The 27,179-nt window shown below is 31.6% G+C and overlaps 2 protein-coding genes and 1 long non-coding RNA gene across 10 annotated transcripts in view; 2 read left to right on the top strand and 1 right to left on the bottom strand.

Annotated features, from left to right (window-relative positions):
* LOC144563102 (uncharacterized) overlaps positions 1-8,498 on the top strand; it is a 70,562-nt gene extending 62,064 nt beyond the window's left edge. The window contains exon 3 of the long non-coding RNA XR_013514264.1: positions 8,442-8,498. This is a non-coding gene — a long non-coding RNA (uncharacterized LOC144563102). The remainder of the gene's footprint in view (positions 1-8,441) is intronic.
* Positions 1-26,943, bottom strand: part of LOC144563063 (uncharacterized) — a 76,201-nt gene extending 49,258 nt beyond the window's left edge. Inside the window, exons 1-14 of one of the 8 annotated variants that reach the window (XR_013514258.1) lie at positions 26,738-26,943; positions 26,573-26,643; positions 26,349-26,409; positions 25,955-26,127; positions 25,799-25,865; positions 25,480-25,619; positions 24,847-25,219; positions 24,522-24,622; positions 24,375-24,409; positions 24,064-24,259; positions 23,411-23,555; positions 23,244-23,329; positions 22,892-23,158; positions 22,468-22,807 (exon numbers count right to left, since the gene is read on the bottom strand). Coding sequence is in view for 4 of the 8 variants with exons in the window: in XM_078312442.1 (XP_078168568.1) it covers positions 22,994-23,158; positions 23,244-23,329; positions 23,411-23,555; positions 24,064-24,259; positions 24,375-24,409; positions 24,522-24,622; positions 24,847-25,219; positions 25,480-25,619; positions 25,799-25,865; positions 25,972-26,049 (1,386 nt within the window). In the remaining 4 variants the exon portion in view is untranslated. Of the gene's footprint in view, positions 1-22,467; positions 23,159-23,243; positions 23,330-23,410; positions 23,556-24,063; positions 24,260-24,374; positions 24,410-24,521; positions 24,623-24,846; positions 25,220-25,479; positions 25,620-25,798; positions 25,866-25,954; positions 26,131-26,348; positions 26,410-26,572; positions 26,644-26,737 lie in introns of those variants that run through there. The other 7 variants (XR_013514255.1, XR_013514257.1, XR_013514256.1 and 4 more) reach the window with 7 other exon arrangements.
* On the top strand, positions 16,648-20,459 carry LOC144573728 (disease resistance protein RPH8A-like). The gene is made up of 2 exons (XM_078323501.1): positions 16,648-17,546; positions 19,253-20,459. Exons 1-2 carry the CDS (start codon positions 16,648-16,650, stop codon positions 20,457-20,459), a joined length of 2,106 nt encoding a protein of 701 aa, XP_078179627.1.
* Positions 26,944-27,179: the final 236 nt, after the last annotated feature.

Here is a 27,179-nt window from a genome sequence, read left to right as displayed (position 1 = left end):
CCCTTTTTTATAATATTTTTATTTTAGAGTTCTCAGTTAAAAAATTGCAAGGTGTAAGATTTCAATAGTTGACAGTAAATAAGAACTCCAAATGAAAGAATGACGACTGACTAGGGTAAATATGTATTTTTAACTTGACCAAATCATTTCTGACCAAATATCTTCAAATTCCCCGTGATTTCGTTAGAGGAAATATATCCCTCTCAAATCCTGCCAAATCAGAAACGTTTTCGTTCCGATCTCAAGAGTGCCTGAAAAGTACTTTTGCATGATGAAGGTGCATGGTTTAGCACCAAAAATGTAGTTAGTTGTACCAGAAATGTCATTCTTTTAGTGTTATAGAGCAGTTTTGTTTAGAAATGGGCAATCTTTTTATTAATATTAATATTATGTGGCTTTTCTTTTTTGACAGTAAGCCCGTAGGCATTTATTGATATAAATTTTTTAAGTCTGTTACATGGAAATCTAAATTGAAAAAACAAGTAAAGTCCTACAGAGACTACATGTACCTGATTCCTCAAGTACCACCTAGAATCCGGTACCAGTATAGTATCTCCCAAAAACTACTTACAAAAAGGAAAATTGCAGTACAGGAATTTAAAACTACATTTCTAATCCCTATTAGCTGAGAAATTAAATATATCTGTGTTGAGGGTCCCTTCTACAACTATCCCTTCAATGACATCTCCATAATTTGCTCCATCAAACATCTGATTTGAGGTTCTCGCCCAGTTTACCAGTATATTTTCACCTTTCCTCTCAGTTGTTGGTATAGCCTGATGCACCTTGCCACCATCTCAGCAGCTCTCCATGAGGGGAAACTTCACCTGAATGTACTGCATCTACTATCACCTTATAGTCTGACAGTATCAGCGCTTCTGTATTCTACTCCTTTGTTTGTACCAGTGCCCGGTACAGTACTGTTCCCTCTGCTTGGGTTGCATTTATCTCTGTAATTGGAGCCGCTTGCGCCCTGGTAGGTCTCCCTTGCTGATTGTACCACATGATTCCCATCCCAGCCTTACCATTTGTCTCCCATGACGCATCAATCATCCCTACCCATGTGTCTGCACAGTCAGCTGCTGGTTGCTGACATGGAGCATTTTGGCTCTGGCAAGGACAGTGGCTAGTGTTGTTGCTTTTGCTGAGAAGATTGCTTCATTCCTTTCCTTCCATAATTTCAAATTATGTTGCAAAACAGTACCACTTGTTCATCTGATAGGTTACCAGTAATGACAAGGAGAGCAGTAACAAAATCAAATGATAGGTGGTCAACTCTTAGAGCCAATTAAGAAGCAAACCATGTGGCTCTAGCACTTGGACAAAAAAAAAAAAAAAACAGTATATGCATAAGGAGTTCGTCTTCTTGATTGCATCTAGGACATCTTGGGTTCACCGATCGGAATTCGTCCTCTTGATTGCCAAACCGTCATGGACAGCCCTCCATAAAAAGGTCCTAACTCTTGCTTCAAACATTGTGATACTCCTAACCATCATGGACAGCCTTTCCATTTACATATATGCCCCCATGCTTGCATCTTTGCCAGATCACAAGTTGGTTTTTCTGATGGACTGTTTTGCCAGCATCTTATATCCTTCTTTTGATGAATATACCCACTGTAGCACTAGGTACCCAAATGAGGTGATTATTCATCAGTGGATTCAGATCTGGTTTGGGTGCTGTTGCTGTTACCATTCTCGTCAGTTGGGGGCCTGTAGCAGCTCTATCTTGTCTTGTTGCCACAGTTCTGTTTGAAAATAAAAAAATGTCTGTTACCTTTGTATCTCTCTGAACATTCAATCTTGTCAGGGCTGGTTGCAGGCTTGTATGCACTTCCTGTCACCAACATGCCATGTTAATTGCCCCTCTAGAAAAATACTTTGCTCTCATGATCTCCACCCATATTTTGTCCGTTCCTTGGGCCAATTGCCATGTTATTTTCAGCAAGGCAATTGGGCCAATTGCGTTGTAATTTGTAAATGAATTTAATAAAATTGGGATAATTGACATGTCAAAACTTGTTGATAACAATGACAAGCAACAACAAATTAATAGATTTAGGTGCAAATGCTAATGTGTGCAAATGCAAATGACAGAGAGAAAATAATATTTAGGTGACAACTCGAATGATTGATACGACTTCAAATGATCACTCTTAATTTATTCAAACATTGTGATACTTTTGGAGGATAGTTCAAATGTCTCTATTTTATTTTGCCTCTAACATATTTCTATTTCTTAATTTTTTAAATAACAAATTTTTAAAAATTTATATGTCAAAATAAAACTATTATAACGGATCTATATTATTTTCTTTACATTTGCATAAAAAATTATCACTCTTTAATTTTGATTTATATGAATCAATAAATTAAAAAATCAACGTTCATAATATGTCCACATCAATGTTGATAGCTATTGATACAAATAAGAATAAAATCGAAATTTCATGAACTTTTACATGTGCATAGAAAAAATATAGATCATATCTATCGGTCTTATTTTGACATTTCTATTTTAAATTTTAAGTTAATGCAGTTCTAAAATTATACAAACTCAAATGATATAGGCACAAAGATTTGGATCATTTATTCGGATCAAAAGAATGAGATTTGATAATATTTTTTTAAGAGCAACGTAGATGAATATTAATACAATTCCTTTAAACTATAGAGAACAATGATTAAAAAAATACAAAAAGGGAAAGAATTTGTAACATCCCATAATTTTACAATTCCTTTAAACTATAGAGAACAATCATTGTTTATTATGTTTCTTTCAGTACAAATATCATCCGTTTGAATTTTGGGGACAAAATTTTTTTGAAGGGAAAGAATTTGTAACATCCCATAATTTTTATAAATTCTTATAAACTTATTTTTGTACTTATTTATAATATTGGAACTTTAAAGGAGTAAAATGTAAAATACAAAACTTAAAAAAAATAGATAACTAACGTGGCATTTTTTTTTACCATGTGGCCCCATGCATGAATAACTCCCACTTGTAACCTCAAGTTACTTATATTGATTTAATCTCTCCTATTGTTAACATAAATCAAAAGATAATTGAATAAAAAAAAGAGATATTTTGATAAATTTTCTGATTATTCGATTGGAATTCCGACTACATCGTTTTAGTTCTAAATAGTTGTTGCAACTCGAATTGAATTCTAGAATAATTGTTATCAGGTAATCGGACTTCTCTATAATTTGTGTTTTCGGTTTGTGTGGTTGAATTGGATTATTGAATTGAATATTGGATTATGCTTATTTAACGGGATAGTGGATGGTTCGAATTTAATTTGTGAAATGGTATGATTGTGTATTTTGAGAATGTGTGAAATGAAATAATATGTATATTGTGTGACTCATTTTTACTGATAATCTAGACTGAGATGTTGTCGCTGGTTACATATGTAGGCATAATTTGATTTGAATTTGTGTGGATTAATTCAGTATGTTTGAATGCTTATTTAATTAAGCAAATTATAGAGAAGCGCATTGTTAAATAACCGGTTACTGAGTTTTGTAGCTGTATTTTTTCTTTTTGTTATTTTTGTTACAACGTAGATTAACAGAACGATTGATGAATGCAAGGGTGTTTCTCTTGTCGCGAGCCCCGGTCCGGTAATGGAATCGTGATAGTTAGCAAGTTACAACATATTATTACAAGTGCGGTGCAGAACTTACAACATATTATTTCAAGTGCGGTACCACATTTGGAACTTGTAAATATGTATTAGTCAAAATATTTTTTTTAGTTTGTACGTGCCTAATACTAAAAAGTTACTTAGATCTGGTCAAAATATGTCTTTAGTGTAACTTAGATCTGGTCAAAAGTTGATTTTCACGTGAATGCATGATACCTGTCGTAACTAATTACTAAAAGGATGGTAATCATTATACTTTAATTGATGCGTTGCCACGGAATATGCCTAGGTGGCATATTTAGTTTTATGCTGTTTCAAACATACAACTTGGCTCAATTTATATAAATATGTGAAAAGTGTAAAATTGGAGATATTATTAATGTTAATAAAGTGACACAAAAATGTTAAAATAAAAATGTCAATAGACAACATGGAGAGGTATCATGTTAAAATAAATATTTTTTTTCACGTAAAGTAACATTTTAAACTTATATATACTTTGCTGATGACATTGTTATTGATAAATGTAGATGCCTTGAAATGGTTATTAATTAATTAATAGGATTTGATGAAAACCTTTCTGGTCTAAAATTAATTTTTCAAAAAGTGAGGTCATTCCCTTAAATCTCACTGAAGAAGAAGAAGGGCTTCACTTCGCTAATAAATTAGGATGCAAAATTACTATCTTACCTATTACTTATTTGGAAATGCTCTTAATTGGAAATAAGTTAGTGTAGATGATTGGAGCATTTTATTAGACAAAATTGTAAAGAGATTGCAAGGTTGGAAAAAAAAAAAAAACTCCTATCTCTTGGTGGAAGGGTTACCCTCCTCAACTCTATTGTATAGAATGCCTTCAAAGGTAAGACAAATGATAAATAAGAATAGGAAACTTTTATATGGTATGGGGGTTACTGTACGGAGAATGTTTTCTTTATTGGCTTGGTCCACTGCATGTAGAAGGAAATAACAATTAGGTGGTTTAATATTAGGTGTTGTTAATCTTGAAAATATGAACTCAACATTAATTATTTGCTGAATGACTGATAAGATTTCAAAACCCTTGTGTTCATGGAAGATGGAAGTGCATTGTATTTATTCCCCTTTTTTGAAAGAAATTATAAAAGAACAAGCCATCACTAATTTGGGTATTAGCAAAGTTGTTGGCAATGGTTCTAATACACTTTTTGGCTTGACAGATGGGTTGATGTGTGTTATTTATATAGAACATTTCACATTTATTTCTTATTGCCTCACACCCAAAAATTACAGTATCTCAAGTTATTTTCTAAAGGGAAACTCATTTTAGACTTTAATAGGCAATTAGTAGCTAGGTATTTATTTATGTAAACGGAATTGCAGGCTCAATTTCTAATTTTACTGTAGATTTGTGAAAGCAGGATCAATTAGTTTGGATTTGGTCTTCAAATAGTATTTTAACTGTTCACTGCTTGTATAGTTTGCTTGATTTTGGGAGAATACCTAATACATAATGAGAGCTTGTTAAGATTACACTCGGATATATTCAAGGACGATCTGTATCTACTCGAAGAAGGAAAGAAGAATTTCAAGGAAGAAATCTTATACATATCTGGAGAAATCGGCCATAGATAGTTGAAGATTATTTTTCATAAAAAGACTGTTATAAAAGTCCAAAGTATTAAGTTATTAATCTGATTAATTAATGAATTATTTAAATGAGTTTATGGAATTTATTAAATGATGAACTAATTCATCTGATTGATGAGTTAATCTCTAAAAATGAGTTTGTTGTCCTTTTACAAATATACTAATATGATATTGAAGAATGATATGCTGCATTGGATACAAATTCATATAACTTTTACTTGGATTTAAGCCTCGATATGTAAAATTATATCATTGTATTGATGTTGATTTTTTAGCGCTATTTTATTTGAGGATGTATTATCTATTTTAAAATGATTAAATGCTAATCTTCTAACTCAGCTTCCCTAACTCATATTCCCTTTTGATCGCTATGTATCGTTCCCTTTCCTCTCTCTCTCTCTTTGAAGGAAACTTGTGGAGCCATAGCCTCTGAAATAGGTTTCGAATATTGCTCTTTGTACAAATGCATATCTCTTATCCTCTTTGTCCAAGAAGAATTTGTATTACTTTCTTGGCCCACACAAAAAGCAAAAGAATTCGTTTGAAATTAAGTAAAATAATGTATATACAAGCCATCAGGACAAGAAGTATATTACTTTCTTGTTCCCTAGGTCACCTAAAAACATCTAGGACAAGAAATATAAATATCATTCTATACTTCTGTTAGCAAGTTACAATATTCTAGAAGTGTGGTGTTACATTTGAAATATGAAATAGTAATAGAATGATTTTTTTTTTTTCATTTTCATCAAGTTAGTCATTTAATAATAAATCACCTGTAATTAATTAAGCTGACTGGCATGGTAAAGGGTGGTAGTTTTTAATTAAAAGTTGTAGTGTGTCTAAATTACAAAGCAGCCCAGTTAATTAACCATCGGAACATTTTGTTTATTTGATTAATTAGATTGTGATATACTTTTTATTTTGTACCTAATACAACAGTAACTCTCTCCTTCTCTCTCTATATACACACACACACACATATATACATATATATACATACAAAAATATTAATTAGACATTAAAATACATATATAACAAGGCGTAAGGCGCAAGGTTGACATAATTTTGCATATTTATATCCAACTGGTTGGAGCTTATATATTAAGGTTCACTTTGTATGTGTATAGTAAAAAGATAGGATTCATCTTGTGTATTTTACTATTCTAACTCCTTGGAATGCTTTAGTTGAGCTTGCTCTTGACTCTTTAGGTAGCTAAAAAAGTTGAGGAATATGTTAATTTATTCCAAGTTAGATCTGGTCAAAAATTGATTTCCATTTGAATGCATGAACCCATCTTAGTCTTATTTAAATAAAAGGAAGGTATAATTATCATTATTATAAGTTGCTCTTTTGTTGCATTCCACAATATATAATTTGATCCGTTACTACAACTAAAAGTGAGCCAGCGGTACGTTGACAAAAATGTTAAAATACAAATGTCATAGACAAAATGGAGAGGTAGCGTGTTTAGTTTTTAATTAATTATTCAATATATCAATTACTCCCTCGACATACATATATAATGTATGTCAGACAACTTTCAAATTAATTCCTCTCTTTGAATTAAATTATGTATAAATGGTGTATATTGCATATGAACAAATAATAAAATTATAAAATAAAATTAAAATTTTTGTTAAAAAAGTTCCCATGTGTGGTGGCATATGCTAGGATTCAAATTGGAGGATAGGAATAAAGGTCTAAACGTAGACTACAATTTACTTGAAAGATAATATTTGGTATCGATCTATTAGGATTCAAATTGGAAGATAGGAATAAAGCTCAGCTTTTAGATGTATCATAAATTCATCATTACATATTAACCATAAGTTCCTCTCTAGCACATCACCTGATCAATCAACCCCTACATTCTCCCCTTTCCCTCACTTACGCTCTCCTTCTTCTCTCTTCTCTTGCCGAGTCCACCGGGTCATTTCTCCTATCGTGAACCTGAAACTGCAACGGTACTTGGTGAGTGTCTCCTCTCTTCTCTCTAACTAGGATTCACTTCTATCTCCGTTACTGATTTCCTTCCCATTTTGTCTTGTTCCGGCTTGATCTGTTGGTGGCACCTGATCGATCTGTTGGCTGGGGCTCTAAGGTCTAGAGTTTCATACTTCAACAGCCTTCAAGTTGTTAGCATTTGACAAATTTTTCCTACTCCATAATTAAAGTCATATTCCAATTGTTTACCATTTATAGTACTTTTTTAAATATTTCTTTTGTATTGCAGTTATTTGGTGGAGCTTCCAGTCGAATTGGGTATTATTTTGTTACCACAAAGAAAGGAGAGACTACAGAGGAGACTGCAAATTAGTACCTGGAGCAACTTGGTCAAAGGTATTTTAATATTTCTTGAAATTGACATTCCATGCATCTTATAATTTATAGGTTTTTGTTGTTTGTATACTTTTTTCCTTTGTGGCATAAATGACATTCCAATATTAATAGTATGATTTATGTTTCAAAAATTAAGTCCCTGTAACTGTAGTAACAAATAAATGTTGAATTATTTATGAAAAAAAATACTCTTTAATTTTAGTTTGCGCCTAATACTATAGTAACTCTATAAGAATATATTAAGGTTCATTTTGCGTATGATAGGAATGCTTGAGTTGAGCTTCCTCTATACTCTTTAGGTTACATTATTGCAATTTAGATCTGGTCAAAAGTTGGTTTCCATGTGAATGCATGGTAATCATTATTATAAGTTACTCTTTTGTTGCCATAACTGAAAGTGAGCCTGCGGAACTTACATATATGTCTACTTCATTTACATTGTCAATATTTCATGTGAATGCATTGCCAAGTTGAGTTGAGCTTATATGTCTAACTCCTTGGAATATAATGCTTGAGTTGAGCTCCCAAGTTGTATCTGGTCAAAAGTTAATTTCCATGTGAATGCATTGCCAAAACTAAAAGTGAGCCAGTGGTAGACATATTACTTCCTTTGTATAAATTTATGAAAATTGAAAACTTGGATATATTATTAATGTTAATAAAGTCACACAAAAATGTCGAGCACCCTAACTGATGGTGGGGCCTGATCTGTTGGTAGCATTTGATAAATATTTTGCTACTCGGTAATTAAAGTCAGATTTCAGTTGTGCACCATTATTTATATTACTTTTTTAAATATTTCTTTTGTATTGCAGTTACTTGGTGGAGCTTCCAGTCGAATTGGGTGTTAGCTTTTGTTACAACAGAGAAAGAAAGAGACTGCAAATAAGTACTTGGAGCAGCTTGATCAAAGGTATTCTTAATATTTATTAAAATTGACATTCGATCTTATAATTTATAGGTGACTGTTTGGTGTATAGTTTTTCCTTTGTAGCATAAATGACATTTCAATATTAATAGTATGATTTATGTTTCAAACATTTAAGTCACTATCACTGCAATAAGCTCACGCATCAACACTATTATTTGTCCAGTCTAAAACTTATCTTACCATACCAAACTTGAAAGAACAAAAAATATTTGGCTGTTGCTATCCGATACTTTTTATTCTATGGATAATAAATCAAACTAATTAAGTAAAAGCACCGTATAGATTAATTACCAAGCTAATCTTCCATATCATTGTCTTTTGTAATTTTCTTATGAACATTAGTTTATGCTTAAAACTTAACATCAGAAGTATAATTTATATAATAATTATATTAGAGTGAGGCCATGCATGGTATACAATGCATTACCCATATTGGCTCGCGCTATGAGTATCTATAAAAATTACAAGATTGGTTCATATTTTGCTGTTCACTAAAGTTATTTAAATATATTTTTTGAAACCTAAAAATTATTATTGTTGTTGGTTTACAAACTCTAATTGCAGTGTTGAGTTATTTGAGAATTTAATTAGCAATTTATGTACATCTGAAACAACTTATAATATAGTTTTTAATTATAAATATAATTTAACTTAATTATAAAATACTTTTAAGATTATAAAAAGATTGACAAATAATTCTTAATTAGTATTTTCTATTTATTTTTTAAACTCTTTGTTTCGTACATTCTCTATAAAATTCATAACATCGTATTCACATCATTCATAACATTTAATGGTTTTAGAAACCTTTAATGAATTTAATTAATTTTGTTTCCACATTAGTTAAAAATAATAAAGTTGACTCTAAGTTAAAAATAATAAAGTTGACTCTTTAGGAACCTTTATTTAACTCTTTAGGTAGCTTCCGGATGCTAATATAGTTGATTTCCATGTGAATGCATTATAAGTTGCTTTCTTGTTGCACTCCACAATATATATAGAGTTTGATGCGTTGCCACAACTAAAAGTGAGCCTGTGAAACTAATATATATGTCTATTTCATTTATATTGCTCAATATTTCAATTAATCGACCTATGTATAAATATGTGTGTGTGTGTTGCACTTTTTTTATTGTACTTTTTCTAGATATTTATTTTGTATTGCAGTTACTTGGTGGAACTCTCAATCGAATTGGATTTGAGATTTTGTTACATTAGAGAAAGGAGATACTACAGAGGAGACTGCGACTAAGTATCTGGAGCAACTTGGTGAAAGGTATTCTTAATATTTCTTGAAATTGACATTCAATCTTATAATTTATTATTTACTGTTTGGTGTATAGTATTTTTCTTTGTGGTATAAATGACATCCCAATAGTAATAGTATGATCTCTGTTTCAAAAATTAAGTCATATTTTTGTAAGAAGAGGTCATCAATAAAACTGAATTTTTTTTCATTTGTTACAAAGGAATAGATAATTTTATCTGGCCTACTTCACCATCGATAAAAGCACAATTGTTTTTTATTTGTAAGTAAACTATGAATTAAAAGACCCCGTGTACACTCCAGCATCTTTTAGATGTTATTATCGAGAATTGAACATATATGTGTAACCGAAGAGAGACGAGAACTCATGCTACTACACTAAGATTGTAGTTCTAAGAAATAAATCAATTTTTCAATTCATTTCTACGGCCTTTTATTTGTTCATTTGACTTGTATCATATTCAATAAGACGGGTATGGGTAAGACTTGTTTCAATTAGCTTATTTGGTATGGGCATTAATAAAGTTTTTTTTATGTTAGCTTAATGTATAAGGATACTAGTAAACACTACTTTCTACCCGTTATCCTATAAGATATATAATTATAAAAACTAAAATTATTATTATCTACACGGTTTTCTAAAACTTCTATTCAATAAAAATATATTTCAAGCATTTGCACTTATTTTTGTTGTTGTTACAGTGTAGTGTAGAATAACAAAAGTGAAATTACGTTTATATTTTATCTACTTTGGAGATTTAAAAAATCAATTGATTAGCGAGATATTCTTTCCGTATCATTCTCTTTTATAATCTTTTTCATTTTATGCTTGATACATACGTACTTAATAAGATTATCAATTAAATTATTTAAAATTGAAACACATAATTAATTAGGGAGCACAAAATGCATTTTATATTATCTAATCTTCTAGTTTTATGTCATGATATGAAATCGATTAAGATATTACATTTTTATATTGTTTTGCATTTGTGACACAAAATTGTTTCCCATGAAAGTGAATTCGGTAGTATGTTTTAATCTATTATAAAATATCAGCGAATTTAAATTACACTATGGAGACATTATTTGTTCATACCATATATATGTGATTAATTTTTGGGTGACGCTATACTCAGGGCAGAAGTTACAATTTTGAGTGCACAGGCAAATCTTTTTAATTTATACCGAATTTGTCCTTCATTTAAATTTTCCATTTAAATAAGACAATACAGCTTTTAAAGAAGGTATTTAATACACATTTAATTTGTGTATCTTTATGGTAAGTGCTATCAAGTCATGTAAGTTTTTATAGCTCTTCACATTTTAGTATTGGGAGAACCTAGCTATCCCCTCGTAACAATCCCCCATTTATCCCCCCAGTCATTAACTACCTGGATAACTACTAACTACCTAGGGGGACCACTTACTATTTGGGGACCATCTAGTATTTGAAAGATTTTAAAACTGGCGCGCGCAAGTATTCATCTATAATGTATCAAGTATTCATCTATAACACATCAAGTATTCATATCTAATATATCAAGTATTTAAAAAAAAAACTGGACACGTTTTTAGAGGTGGGATTTTTTTTCTTCGTTCAATCTAATCAATATTTCTGACGATCGGTGAGGAATTTTGCAAATCTAAAACCACAAATGTTTTTGACATAATTTTATCTTTAAAATGAGATCCATGATGATATACTTTCGAGTTGTCCGTTGTACAAGTATTCATCATTATTGAGAAAATATTCATCCTTGTCGTGCAAGTGCAAATATAAAAACTAGACACATCACTCATCCATCTTTTACACGTTTTTAGAGGTGGTTTTTTTTTCTCCATTCAATCTAACTAATATTTCTGACAATCTATGAGGAATTTTGCAAATTTAAAATCACGAACGTTTTCTACACAATTTTATCTTTCAAATGAGATCCATGATGACATACTTTCGAGTTGTCCGTTGCACAAGTATTCATCTCTTATCGAGAAAGTATTAATTCTCGTCGTGTAAGTGTAAATATAAAAAATGGACACATCACTCATCCATTTTTTACACGTTTTTAGAGGTGAATTTTTTTTTCTCCGTTCAATCTAACCAATATTTCTGACGATCTGTGAGAAATTTTGTAAATCTAAAACCACAAATATTTTCTACCCAATTTTATCTTTCAAATGAGATCCATGATGACATACTTTCGAGTTGTCCGTTACACAAGTATTCATCTCTTGTCACGCAAGTATTCATAACTCATCGAGAAAGTATTCATCATCGTCATGTAAGTGTAAATAAAAAAGTGGGACATATCACTCATCCATGTTTTAAACATTTTTAGAGATGAATTTTTTTTTCTCCGTTCAATCTAACTTATATTTCTGATAATCTGTAAGGAATTTTGCAAATCTAAAACCACGAACGTCTTCTACACAATTTTGTATTTCAAATGAGATCCATGATGACATACTTTCGAGTTATCTGTTGCACAAGTATTCATATCTCGTAACACAAGTATTCATTCCTCAACGAGAAAGTATTCATCATCATCATCCAAGTGTAAATAAAAAAGCTGGACACATCACGTATCCATCTTTTACACGTTTTTAGAGGTGATTTTTTTTCTCTGTTCAATCTAACTAATATTTCTAATGATCTGTGAGGATTTTGCAAATCTAGAATCATAAATTTTCTACACAATTTTATCTTTCAAATGAGATCCATGATGACATACTTTTGAGTTGTCTGTTGCACAAATATTCATACCTAAGATATCAAGTATTAATTCATACACGTTGAAGTATTCATATTTAAGACATCAAGTATTCATTTGTATACTTCTATTTTTTTTCAAAATTTGTTTTTATGTCATTCCATGATGACATACTTTCGAGTTGTCCATTGCACAAGTATTCATATCTCGTCACGCAAGTATTCATCACTCATCGAGAAAGTATTGATTATCGCCATGCACGTGTAAATAGTTTATGTATCAGAAGTATTACATGCATATGTGCATACCTCGATTAATTTTACAAGAGCAGCCGAATAGTATTGAACATTGCTTTATTGCTTTCTAGTTCAATTTTATTTTTTGGAAATAAAAAATAGTTGTCACATGTTTCGCTGTTGAAACAAAAATAATATATCAAATTTTATAGATCATGTAAATGAAATATTATAAACAAAAAAAATAAAAAATAATATTTAAAAGAAATAAAACATGCTTCATTGAAGTATTCATACATATACGTTGAAGTATTAGTACATAAGATATCAAGTATTCATACATATACATTAAAATATTCATACTTAAGATATTAAGTATTCATTCATACACGTTGAAATATTCATACCTAAGACATCAAGTATTCATTCATATACCTCTATTTTTTTCAAAATTTATTTTTCTGTCATTTTTTTAATACTTGGTACGTACTGGCCTAATTCATCAATAATAAAACTTTGTTCTTCTCAAATAACTCGCTACTTGAAGCTTTAGTCTTTACTAGACGAGTAGTACAACCTTCGATTAAATGCGTGCTTGGAGAAAAATAAAACAAGCCTAAACCCTAATTTATTAACCAGGTGGGTCCGTCCAATACCACCAGCCCATGCTCCGCATTCACCTTGAACTCTGCCACAATTCCAGCGCCTCTGTCATGCGCTCCTTCCAGGGACGAGGTCCATGCCGATCGAATCGACCACGCTGACCTTTTTCAAGGTGGCAACTTCTTGCCGAAGGCGCATCTCGACAGCATCCAGGCTCGGCCAGATCGCCAACACCGTCTGTCGCCTCGACGCTTCCTTCGATGACATTGACAATGAGAGAACCGTCGTATTACCTCTGCTTGCTCCACCCTCACTTCCCACTTGACCCCAACGCGAATCTGTCAAGAAAAAGAAAGTTCAGAAAAAAAAAAGATCAAGTCGAGAATTAGAATCATTCCAAATAATTTAAAAAAAAAGAACATTTTTTTTTACCAAACAATAAGTCAAAATTGGATTAACACTTTACAACTATTTTGTAAGCAACATTGATGTAGGAATTAGACCTACTCCTTTCTGATTCCTACCAATTTCATAATTGGCATGAAAAAAAATGCTACAATTAGACTGGTTTATTAAGTGCCTTGAGAAAAAATTACATCTTAAAAGCTAAAATTATTCTATTTTATTATTTTCTAGTTCGATTTATTTGATCAGCAGCAATATTTCTCGTAAATTAAAAACTTACATAAACATTGCTTCAAGCCTCCAACAAGCTCAAACATATATTAGCAATTCAATATAAGCCTACTCTTTTTCTCAAAAAGTGAACTAATTGTTCTAGACAACTGTATTGGAACTCCTGTCTCACCTTTTACCATAACAAAATAGTAAGTGAAATTTAACTTGTAAAACACAAAAAAATGGTAACCTACTGTGCAGTGCGGCTTTGCCTTTTGACCTCACGAGACTTCTTCTTGCATTGGTGCTCCTCATGGTCGAGGCGCTTTCCATAGTGCTTCTCGTGAAGTTGAATGTAATTGTCAGCGTCGCAGTTAGGTCTTCTGACTTCTGACACGGCGATTTGACAGAGGTCGGACCCTGCCTCGAAAAAGAAGGTGATGAAGAATAAGTTTATGAGATCGGAGGTGATGATGTGAAAGGAGGAGCGAGTCGCCGGAGATCCATGTCGCGACACCATGCTTGAGATCCAGCGAAAGAAAGAGCGAGTTGCCGGAGATCCATGTCGCGAGGTCATGCCTGAGATCTAACAAAGGAGGAGCAAGACGCCATGTCTGAGATCGCCACTCTAGGGTTCTCATCAGAGTTAAAATTGAGAGACTGACTTTCTCTTTTCTCTCTCGTTTTAGGTCAATAGGAGAAATAAATCAGAAGAGGGATTTGGGAGTTAGTAGGGACCACCTTAGTTAGTTAGATAAATGAAAATTGGATAAGACGGGGGATAAACGGGGGATGGGAGGACGGGGGATATTATAATTACCCTTTAGTATTTGGTAAGATTAGTTTTAATTTTTTTTCTTTTTCGTGAAATTATCAAACTTAATTTAATTTCTGGGATGATTGTTTCGTTCAAAATATATGGTATTGCAAAAAAAAAATGATATATTTTAGAACATAAATTAAATTATTGAGATAGTGTGAAAAAAAATGATATATTTTTTCCTGATATGTTCTAATATAATTTGAGCTAACAATAAGTGCAAATTACATAAAAAATTATTAAATGTCCATGGTTGTGTCTTATTTTACTCAGCTAATAGTTTTCCTTTTTTCATAATTCTATATTTTATAAAAAAAAATTGACTACTTCTATTTGCTCCACCATTTTATTTTTGAACAACAAAACTTGTTAAATAGAAAAAATATTTGCGGGTTATATTATGTGATCATTTTAAAAAAAAAATGTGATCGCTTTTGTGTTTGCCTATAGATTTCAATGAGATTTTTATTGCTATTTTTTCTCATATTTATTTGTTAAATTTAAAGGGTTTTGTAATCAAAACATTTGTTGATTTATCATATCATATGAGTTTTACTAGAAATTATAAGATATATGAACTATCAATTCAATTTTTTTACAGTCTCAATATATATATTTTTTTTATACTCGTAAGATGATTTTAATGAGCCAATCATTTCTCGTGAAATTTAAAAGTAGAAAACTTGATAATTGATAAATTAGTTAAGTTTGGAGTCTAATATTTTTTTTTGACAACTTGTTTAATCACCCAATTTTATTTCAAAAAGATTATTTTTTTACAATACCATTCTGCATATTTTGAATGAAAATAATCATTTTAGAAATTAAATTAAGTTTGAAAATTTCACAAAAAAAATAATCTTATCAAATGCTAAAAATACGAAAAGCCATAAAAAATACTTTACTTGATAGTACTTACCATAAAGATACACATAATTAGATGTGTATTGAATACCTTCTTTAAAAGGTGTATTGTCATGTTTAGATGGAAATTTTAAATGAAAGGCAAATTCGGTATAAATTAAAAAAAAAATGTCCGTGCACTCAAAATTGTAATTTGTGCCATGAATATAGCGTCACACTTAATTTTTTACTACTATTTTATAAGTTCTAGACTCCAATTATTCAACAAAATATAACAATTAAATGTTAACAAAAAAGTAAGTCATATTGATATCTAATTAAATTAGTTTGATAATAGTGGCAACCAATTCCATGATTGTTAAAATAAAATGTTTTTCATAATTTAGATAGATTGCATATAAAAATAAATTTAATTTTTAAATAACAGCACAATTAATGCACGGTTATCTATTTTCCGGTTTGTAAGAGAGTATGATGGGGTGGGAATCGAGACAATTAGTCAACAAATTAAATCATCACATTTTTTAAAAAATAAGAAAAGGTGTTTGTCTAACAAAAATTATAAAACTAATAAAGTGGGCCTTGTTTCACAAAAATCCCATGCATGTGTGTTTGCATCTGTTAGGATTCAACTTAGTAAACAAAAGGTCTAAACAAGGACTGCATTTTACTTGAAAAACAATATTTTCCAGCTTTTACATGTATCATAAATACATTATATATATATATTAAATATCCCTCTCTGTCCCCCTCCGACACTTCCTCTCCCGCGACCCATTGATAAATTTTAGCAACTTGATAATGTCAGATTTCTGTCATGCATCATTAATTGTACTTTTAAAATGTTTCTTTTGCATTGCAGTTGCTTGGTGGAGGCGTGGAGCTTGCAGTTGAATTGGTTGTGAGGGAGGGAGAGAGGGAGAGAGGGAATTAAGGAGGGTGTTAATTATTTTAAGAAAGTTGAAACAAAGATGGATGCTATACCTTTCATAAAACAAATTCTATCCAAACCCTTCCTCAGAGTCTTTTTATCAGACACACATTACCAAAACATAGTGAGCAATGACCCTTCCAGTTTAAGCAAGCTGAGATATATTCAGTTTCTGAAAGGGCGTTTCAGAGAATTAGGAAGTCAAAGGAGGGAGATTTTTGACCCTTCCAGCAAGTGCACAGAATGGTGGAGTTATCGTAGAATGAGAGGTACGAAGAGTAAACTAGATGATTGGGTTGATGAGTTGGTTTCCGAAAATTATTTGGAGCACACCGAAGTAGCAGGTGAGTTAGAGCACAAAGTCGACATAGATGCAGTTAAAAACTCTCTTCACGACATAAAAAGCATGAAAGACTTGCTTCTTCCCAACGCAAATAGTTCAAACTGCCTTACAAATGATGAGAAGAGCGTAGCAATCCTTCTCATAACAGCAATTCCAGCTCTTCGTGAGCTCAAAGACCCTTATGAAATGGTCCGGTTCTTATTAGAGTTAACCACAGAACTGGACGATCTCCCTGAACAGATTTCCCAGGCATGTGAAGGACAGCCTGAGGCTCTTCTCCTTATAGGGAGTCTCCTTTCGGTCAAACCAAGGGCCTACGACACATGGAAAAGGGTGAAAGATGATCTGGTCAAGATCAAAGAGTCCAACAATGGTGCTTCCGATAATCATATGTGGAACATTTATACCTACTGCTATGATGATTTGTCTTACTTTCTCAAAGCATGCTTTCTTTATTTAGCATGTTACCCAGTGAATTATGAGATTCCTGCAAGGTCTCTAATAGAGATATGGATTGCTGATGAATTTGTTGAAGAACAGAAAAGAGAGACTATAGAAGAGACTGCAAACAAGTATCTAGAGCAACTTGTTCAAAGGTATTCTCAATATTTTCAAAAATTGACATTTGATCTTATAATTTATAGGTGATTTATTGTTAGGTCACTCTACTACTTAAACTGAGGATGGTTTATCCATTTCTGGCTTAAAAAACATCCCATTAATAATTGGATGATTCCTTTGTAAACTGAATTTCAACAATTAAACTGATTTTTTTCTGGTATACTAGATGATCAATAAAAGCACCATTTTTTGTACTTCTTAAGTAAACGGTCACTTTACTACTTTCAAGAGAGACAAAAAATGCTGCACTGCTGATTTTCAATTCTAATAATGGTCACTCTACTACCATCTTTTTCTTTTCTTTTTTCTTTTCTTTAATTTTTTTACTTTTTTAGCACAATACCAACTAGAAATATACAATCTAAAAATATACAGCACTCCCCAAGAACAACAAAGAAATTTTGTATTCATTTATCCAAATTGACTCTTTATTTTATTATAGATAAAAAGATCCGAATTTTTTATAAATATCCAAAAAATTAATTAAATTTAAAAAACTAACCAAAGTTGTACCGGATTTCAAAATCTACTCAAACCGCAAAATTTGTTTGCGCTAATTCAGTCTAAAACCACAAAAAAAAATTGCGGTTTTGGAATTCCAAAACCAGCGGTTTCAATTTATAATTTATTTATTTTTGTATTGAAATATTAGAAATATTTAATATATTTCTTTGAAAATAGATAGAATACAATATAACTTGATTTATTAGAAAGATTGCTACAAATAACTTAGATCAACATTTTTCACGCCGAATATTTGCAGCTGTAAGAAAAATTAATATATTTGTTTGTGTTATTGGAAAAAAAAAATAAAAATGCTTGGATTGTCAGTTACTGATCCTAGTTCAAAAGTCACTTCTAAGTAAATACAAAAAATATTGTCATCCTTTTAGTGCATTTAATTTCTAAAAAGTTGTTTCTATTTTTGAAAAAAAATAAAAATTTAAGTTATTTAATGATTGTTATTAAAAAGAATTCTCAAAATAGATACAATTTTTTATAAATTTATGTACTAGAAAGATCACAATATTTTTTGTATTACCTAGAAGTGATTTTTAAACCGGGATCAATAACTTAGAATCCAAGCATTTTTTATTTTTTTCCAATAACTCATAACCAAATATATTAATTTTTCTTACAGCCGCAAAAAATAAGGCATAAAAAATGTTGATATGGGCTAATTTTTCTTCAGCTATTTTCAAAGAAATATATTAAATATTTCTAATATTTCAATGCAAAAAATAAATAAATTATAAATATTTCTATTTAAATTAAAAAATCTTAAAAATGAAAAATAAATTGAAACTACAAAATTTTTTTGCGGTTTTTTTAAACCGTGATTTTGGAATTGTAAAACTGCAAAAAATTTTGCTGTTTTTTTTTAAACCGTGGTTTTGGAATTCTAAAACCGCAAAAAAAGATTGCATTTTTTTTAAAACCATGGTTTTGGAATTGTAAAACCATAATTTTTTTTTTGCGGTTTTAGACTGAATTACCGCAAAAAAAAATTTGCGGTTTGAGTAGATTTCGAAATTCTGCACAACTTTAGTTAGTTTTTAAAATTTAATTATTTCTTTGGATATTTATAAAAAATTCGGTAAAAAGATCATGTCCATCTTGAAATTTTGTTCTTTTTACATATATGTACTTGTTTTTTATTTATTTTCCTTGTTGCTTGCAGGTCGTTAGTTTCGGTTTCAAAGAGATCAAACTCAGGCGCAATCAAATATTGCCGAGTAAGTGGACAATCTATTCATAAATTTTGCATCAAAAAATCCCGCAAGGATAAGTTTTTGGTTGTTAATCCAAACGAGCAAGAAATGGGTTCAGTGCACCGTGTAGCATTTAATAATGATGACAAGAAACAACACACGCAGGGGGAATTTAATGATATCTGGCATCGTGCCTATTCTGTACTCTGTTTTGATTTTGATATGAATGTTTCCGGAAAAAACATTTTGGGACAAATCAACTATCCGGATCTGGACGTGTTGGAATTGAGGAAATGCGCAATGCCACACACATTTCCACCTGGCATTTCTTTCCGTGATCTAAAATATCTGGGATTGAGGGGTAGTAATATATATGAGCTTCCTAAAAATATTGGGAACAATCTCAAAACCTTAGATGTTAGAGATACAAACATAAAAACTCTACCTGAATCTCTATGGAACATCAAAACACTTCGTCATGTATATGTCAACCCCAGTCTCCAAATTAAAGGCCCACCCTCGACAGCAAATATAGATGACATGCAAATCCTGAAAACAGTTACGGTTCACGAGTCATGGCTAAAAAACTTTCCGCAGTTTCTGAGCAACCTGAGAAAGTTAGCACTTTCAAATAGGTCAAATAGGGACAATCCAAACCCCAAATCAAATCCATACTGGAAATCCATTTCTAACCTGTTGAGTCACATGGATAATCTCCTCTCAATGACAATTATAGGCGACATTGTACCGTCAGAGTTTGTAGATATTAGGGCCTTCCCGAAGCTTAAGACGGTAAAGTCAATTAAATTTGAGGGAGAATGGATTTGCCGGAAACTATTCATAGATCATGTTAAATTTCCACCAAATCTTGTGAAGCTCACCTTAACCAAGTCTGGTTTGAAGGAAGACCCTATGTCCGCGCTAGAAAGACTACAAGCACTGAAATATCTGAGTTTACAAGGTGGGGCATACACAGGGATGAAAATGATTTGTTCCGCAAATGGGTTTCCACAGTTGCGGTTCTTAGAACTTCTCAAATTGGAGAACTTGGAGATTTGGGAGGTGAAACCGATGGCTATGTCACAACTTACCACACTGCGTGTTGTTCAATGTCAGAAACTGAAGAACCCTCCTAATCTAGAGCATGTTACTGATTATAAGGTAATAGAAGATTAAAATGCTTCTTTCTGGCTCTTGCTTTTATTCAATTCCTTTTAATTTTTTTTCTTTCTGCATGTGTGTCCTTGTTTGTTATGTTTCAGTTTTAATGTATGTTGTGTGCACTCGGTATCATTATGTTAATAATACTGTATGTTTGGGATTACATTGAGTAAATTTCATGTTTTTAATGGATTTGTTGTTTCCATTAAATGAAATGGTATTTTTATTCTTTTTTATTTTATTTTTTATTAAGCATATTGTGTTGTGATTATAGAACGGTCATGAGCTAATGATTTTCATAGGGGTGTCAATGACACTCTTTTATCCGTTTACCCGATCCATATCATATTAGACAAAACGGGTATGAGTAGAGTTCTTTTTTGTTAGCTTATGGGGTACGGATAAGGATAAATATTTTTTGTTAACATAACGGATAATTTGTTAACCAATTTTTGGTTGCAATTTTGTTTGTTTATTGAAACTATAATTTGGATCCAAGATCACCACATATTAGTAAGATATTGCAACCAAAAAATGAATTAAGACGTTTGTAAAAAGCGTCTTATTTAATCACATTATCTAATAATTTAATATGCCCTCTTCAATTTTTGCATTCAAATCAATTCAAATTAATAATATGCATTTTTTTGTTCTCTTCCAAAAATAAATAAGAGGAAGGGCATTCCGAAATGAGATGTGAAAATTAATCTCTTTATGTCCCAATTAAAGCTGGAGAGAGATATAGTAATAACAAATTAATGCTAATTCCATTTGCTCATAGCTGTGTATTTGGAAAATTGATATTTTCAGTCGCAAGTTAAGTGCAAGAATTATCTCCATTCGTTTTTTTTTTTTTTTTTCGCAAAATCTCTCCATTTAGATCTGAGCAAATACATTATGCAAATGACAGAAAGAAAATAATATTTAGATATCTCCTTAATTTAATATCACGTTGAAAACCTACAATCATATGCTATTCGAGTTGCTTGTCTTCATGCTTTACGTTTGAAATCCACTGAGATCCCAATATACAATTTCATTTTTAATTACCACACAAAAATCGAAACCATGGTGCATAAGGGCCTTTTTTTTTTTTAACAGTAGAACTAGGGTAGGGTATTCCTAAGTTCATCATGTATCTATCTGAACTCAATTTTAAAATCTATCAAATTGGCTTCAAACAACGAATTCAAACTATTAAAATCCTTCTATTTTACGAGTGATGCGCGCATCTACATGTGAAAATTTTAAAGTGTCAAATTAATTTAGTATAAAGTCAAGTGGTCAAAATTACAAGGTCTATAAATTAATTTTATTACATTTATTTATTGGAAGTCTTTTGACCACTTGACTCTATGTAAAATTAATTTAAATTGAAAATATTTTTTGCATATACACACATCACTCGTAAGATAGAATAATTTCAACAATTTGGACATTGTTTGAAGTCAATCTGATAAATTTTAAAATTAAGTTTACAAAGAGACTTGATGAACTTAGGAACACACTAGTTTTATTCCTTTTTTATATATAAGTTTCTAGGTGACGAGTAACTTGAATGATTGATACACGACTTCAAATGATCACTCTTGATTTATTCAAACATTGTGGTAACTCTTTTGGAGGATGGTTCAAATGCTCTATTTTATTTTGCCTCTAACATATTTCTATTTCTTAATTATTAAATAACATTTTTTTTAAAAATTATATGTCAAAATAAAACTGTCATAATCCATCTATATTAGTTTCTCTACATTTGCATAAAAAATTATCACTCTTTAATTTATTTATATGAATTAATAAGTTAAAAAATCAACATATATAATTTATCCACATCAATGTTGATAACTATTGATACAAATCAGAATAAAATTGAAATTTCATGAGCTTTTATATGTGCATAGAAAAAATTAATAATTTGATATAGATCATATCTAACAGTCTCATTTTGACATTTCTATTTTAAATTTGAAGTTAATGCAGTTCTAAAATTATACGAATTCAAATGATATACGCACAAAGATTTGGATCATTTATTTGGATCGAAAGAATGAGATTTGATAATAATTGTTTAAGAGCAACGTAGATTAATGAATACAATTCTTTTAAACTATAGAGAACAATGATAAAAAAAAAGGGTAAAAATGAATTGTTGCTAAGCCAATACAAGGATTTTAAATTTAATACACTCAACATTGAGTAAAACAAAAACAAAAAAATATATTAATGGATAAAAAATTGGTACATAAGATTAAAAACATAGATAAGTTATGAAGTTGCTTATCAGCCTCTATAGATAGCTATCATACGCCTCCGTATTTTTTTTGCAGTTGCACCCTTCAAGAACTCACTGTAAAATGGCACTGATAAATCAGATACACAATTCCAATAAGTTAAAAGAGAGGGGGTTGAGAAAATGTGGTAGAGAGAGAGAGAGCGCACTGCACCTTATGAACAGAAGGATGCATTTGCAAATAGAACCTCATTTAGGTGCAAATGGAAAAACTTGAAGCAACCCAAATTGTGGTTTGATGATTCACAAATGAGTTTTAAAACACAAAATCTTCTTGCCCCAATTCTTCGTTGTCCCAATTAAAAACTGCATCCAAATCATCATCATTTGGCACAGAGTCATGTTTGCCAGAATTATCCAAATCATTAGGGGAAGCTTCGAAATTTTCCTCTATTTCTTCTTCATTCTTCCATTGATCAGCCTTATTTTAATAAGAAACAATGCACACTGATCAGAAATCAATATTATATTATTGAAAAGCAGGTATTATAGAGTTAGAGAGGAACCTGATATGACGGTTCTGATTCTTCCGGTGCAACTTTATCTGCTTGGATCTCTAAAATCTCTATAACCTTCTCAAATTGTGAATTATCTGCACCCAAAAGAAATTTGAGAAATAAAATACGGTAAAAACTTAATAAACAAATTAAAAATGAAAAGAAGAAGAGCTAACCAGTGAGTCTATGTGTGATGGCATCACGTACACGTGTCGGATGCTTCTTATCTTCACTCTTGAATTTTAATTTTATTTGGTGTCTTGTTCGGTTTGGGAATAGCTGTTGTATCATTGCAAAATCCGTACCAAACTGACGTATCCCCTATAACATAAACAACCAAATAAATCGAAACAATAGATTTAGATAAAAGAAATGGCAATCAAAAAGGGGGAGGGGCTGGATCCTCTGAGATGCTTCAGGTGGTTATTTTTTTATTTTATTTTATAATACTCCATAGATATATTTTAGCAAGTAACCTTGTAGAATTTTCGATATAATTTCCCACTCTTTAGAGGTGTGTAATGTTTTCTGGTATACTGTTTCATTTCTTTTTCTGATTTTCTGGTATACTGTTTTCTGTTTTTAGGGTTTCTGGTAAGCTGTTTTCAGTTTTTCAGATTGTGATTTTTGGTAAACTGGTCTCAGTTTTTCAGTTTCATACTTTCTGGTAAACTGTTTTCAGTTTTACAGTTTATTCAGATTGTGCTCTGATGTATAAATTTGTACTGTAATCTCTATATGCACAATCTTTTGTATAAATGCATATTGTAAACTCTATATGTAATGTAGTAAACTTTATTGATATCAATAAGAAAAAAAAAAAAGTAACCTTGTAGAACAACTCGGTTTCAGATTGGGTCCACCGACTGGAGGAGGCTCTGTTCATATAGGTGTGATAGTTCAACTTTTTAACGGTTGCTTGAAATGTCTCCTGTGGGGCCGAGTCTTGCCGGTTGTGTTCTTCTTCATCCCCTTCAAAATCAAAAAACTCGAATTCGTCCTGCTGTCTCCTTCTGGGCATCGAACTGTTTCACATGAAATAATTGAAATTGATATGCCAATTTTGTTAGACACTCATGAAAATACAATGCAAAAAATTAATTAGATTAAAAAGCAAAATGAAAAATCGATTACAAATACCTTGCATCACCATTCCCTGAGGCTGCCTCTTTGTTCTGCGTAAGTAAAAATGCAAGAAAAAGAATATATTACCAAGGGCCCACACAGATTTCTCAAAGGCCAATACAAATCAAGTAAAATCAAACGAGATAGAGAAGAAAACCATACCCATTTCTTCTCCTTAGCCTCGGCCAAGAGAATGAGGTTCCTTATTCTGATTTGTTTTGGGTTTATTTCATTCTCTGGCATCTGTAGTAAAACAGGATCCACTGTTCCAACAAAATAAATAAAGATAAATACCAATTCTTGGTACGCATGCATAGGATATTAAAGCAGCTAAAAACTAGTGTTTATTTCAAGATATATACCAACTATAGGTAAGCATGCAAGAAACAATTTAACTTGGCAACTTTTGGGATTATATTTCACTACTGTATCAGGGCATCTGAACTGACATGCTAGTGGTACCAGTTCATATATAATGAATGTATACCTGTCCTTCTCTTACGCCGGATTTGATGAGATAGCTTCCCCTTTTTCTTAGGTGACCCCTCTTCTTCAACATTTGCATCGGCAACCGTGCTGCCTCTGGTTTTCCTTTTCGAACGCTTTTCAACATCAATCGGCGTTTCCTTCTCTGGCCTACCCGTATCCTTTTTCTCTCCAGTATAACCTCCATTAATGGGGTTTTCATTAGCTTCATCTGTTTCAATTATTGGATCGTTGTCATCCGAAAAATTGAAAATGTCATCAAGGTTTGGTGCATCTTCGTTTTCCTCATTTCCCGTGCTTTCGTAATTTGTGCCTTGTTCATCATTTTGTGTATGCTCTTCAAAATCGAATTCTGATGCATCATTTGCTTGAATCTAATTAAAGAAAGGGCAAATGAAATGAGAAAGCAGCAATATATGCACAATCAATAAATGGAGTAAAGACTATTAATAATGTAGAGCAACATACAATTTCCCTTTCATAAACACCACCACAAACTAAATACAAAAACACTGGAATGCATTTCCTAATAATAAATTCAATTCAGGGGCACTACCAACCCCTAACATAGATCAGAAGTAGGGTTAAATTGTAAATTACACAGCCAACCTAAGAAAAAATGAATTGAACTCACCTCCTCAGAAGTAACAGAACCTTGATTAATCAGTCCGTCTGGTGACTCAGCACTATATTCCTCGGGAACAGAGAAACTGACCTTTTTTCCCTTGCCCTTCTTTTCATTTTCTTTAGGTTGCAAATTAATGGTCGCCTCAGCTGTAAAAGGAAAAATAGTTCATTAGTCGCCTTGATAAATGACAGAGATCAAGAGTGCTTATTTGGAATATTGAACTGAGCAATATGATTTCATAATGTGCAAAATCCGTCATATTTGGTACCAGCAAACTAGTTACGACTGTAATAATAAGTATCTAAAGAAATTGTAAAAGGAATACCACTGGAAAAAAGTGGGTCCAGAGAAACATTATCAAGAAAATCAATCTCTGGAAATGAGGTCGGTACCTGAAATAGATAACAATCAGTCGTGAAAAAGGAAATTTATTCAAGAAAAAAAAAGTTCAAAAAAAAAAAAAAATAGAATTAGAAATTACCTCAAAATCCGACTTACTGAGATCAACCCCAGAACTGAAATTCCCCTCAGTTTCATGATCTGGCATTTCAGTTCTATTGATATCAGAGGGTCCATCAGAACCAGGTGCAGCTGGTTGTTTCCTCCTTTGTGGTTGCAACTTAGTTTTTGGATTAGAAGCACCTTCAAACTTATCTGCTTGTACAATTACATTTCCAATGAAAAAGGAAATAAATAGAGAAATGATAAAAAAATACACATGGTGCACCGGTGATCTTGGTATAACAAAGAAATGACCAGTTTTGGGACTTCAATGTTTTTTTGCAAATCACACCCTACAGTTGTATATATTCCCGAAAAGTCCTAAATCTATAGCAAATGATACATTTGTTAGGATAGAAAAATCATGTGTGTACCAGTTGCCGAGTTGGGAAAAGAAGAGTTGTCTATGTGGGCACCTAAAGGGGGATCTGCATGCTGCAAATTGTTCAAGTAAAAAAAGTTATTACAGAGTTATTACAGTTAAACAACCATATGATAAACCATTTCCCTAAATCGCATGATAATTGTTACTATTCATCATAGTGCTACTGGTAGCGGTCAAATTGAAAGGAAAAAAAAAGAGAGAAGTGGGACCCACCCGAGACTGACGAAGAGAAGGTTTCAGCAGGTTCTTCACATTGTTTGGTTTAAACTTAACCGCTTCTTACTCTGTCAGTACGAAAAAAATAAAAAGGCAGAGCATGATGTGAATACTGAATAGTATACAATTGTCAGTGATACAGATAGAATGGAAAGACAGTACCTTTGTTTTGCAGCGGCTCGAAATTATCAAAGAGATCATCGAGTAAAGCCATGTTCTCGGCCATACATACAATCAATCAATCAATGACTCTGCAATGGAACAAGATGAAAAAGAAATACTCTAAGTGGGGCCGGGTGGAGAGAGAGAGAGAGAGAGAGGATAAGGTGAATCAACGGTGGGAATTGATTAAGATAGAAATGAAGGGTCGAGATCGGTCCAGGTTCAGAAATCAGAATTGGCCTAAAAGGGAACAGAGAAAAACAAAATAAAACCTGTACAATTATGGCACAATTAATCATATTATTTATCATTGTATTCGTGTTTAATATTTCAAAAAAGAATTTTGTTTTAAATTTATTTTATCGAGCTATCTTCCTTAAAATTTATTTTGTTATATTAAATAACTTTTCATAGGAAAAGGAGATAGAGAGAGTGGAGTTTG

This window comes from Carex rostrata, chromosome 1, assembly GCF_964058835.1.
Source record: "Carex rostrata chromosome 1, lpCarRost1.2, whole genome shotgun sequence".
Taxonomy (NCBI): Eukaryota; Viridiplantae; Streptophyta; class Magnoliopsida; order Poales; family Cyperaceae; genus Carex; species Carex rostrata.
Note: the sequence above shows the minus strand (reverse complement) of the source record. Positions and strands in the feature narration are given on the sequence as shown.

Excerpts from the sequence above, each read along its gene's own strand:
- LOC144573728 (XM_078323501.1), top strand. The coding sequence starts at position 16,648 with ATGGATGCTATACCTTTCATAAAACAAATTCTATCCAAACCCTTCCTC. Across the intron at positions 17,547-19,252 it reads CTAGAGCAACTTGTTCAAAG|GTCGTTAGTTTCGGTTTCAA; the intron begins GTATTCTCAATA and ends TGTTGCTTGCAG.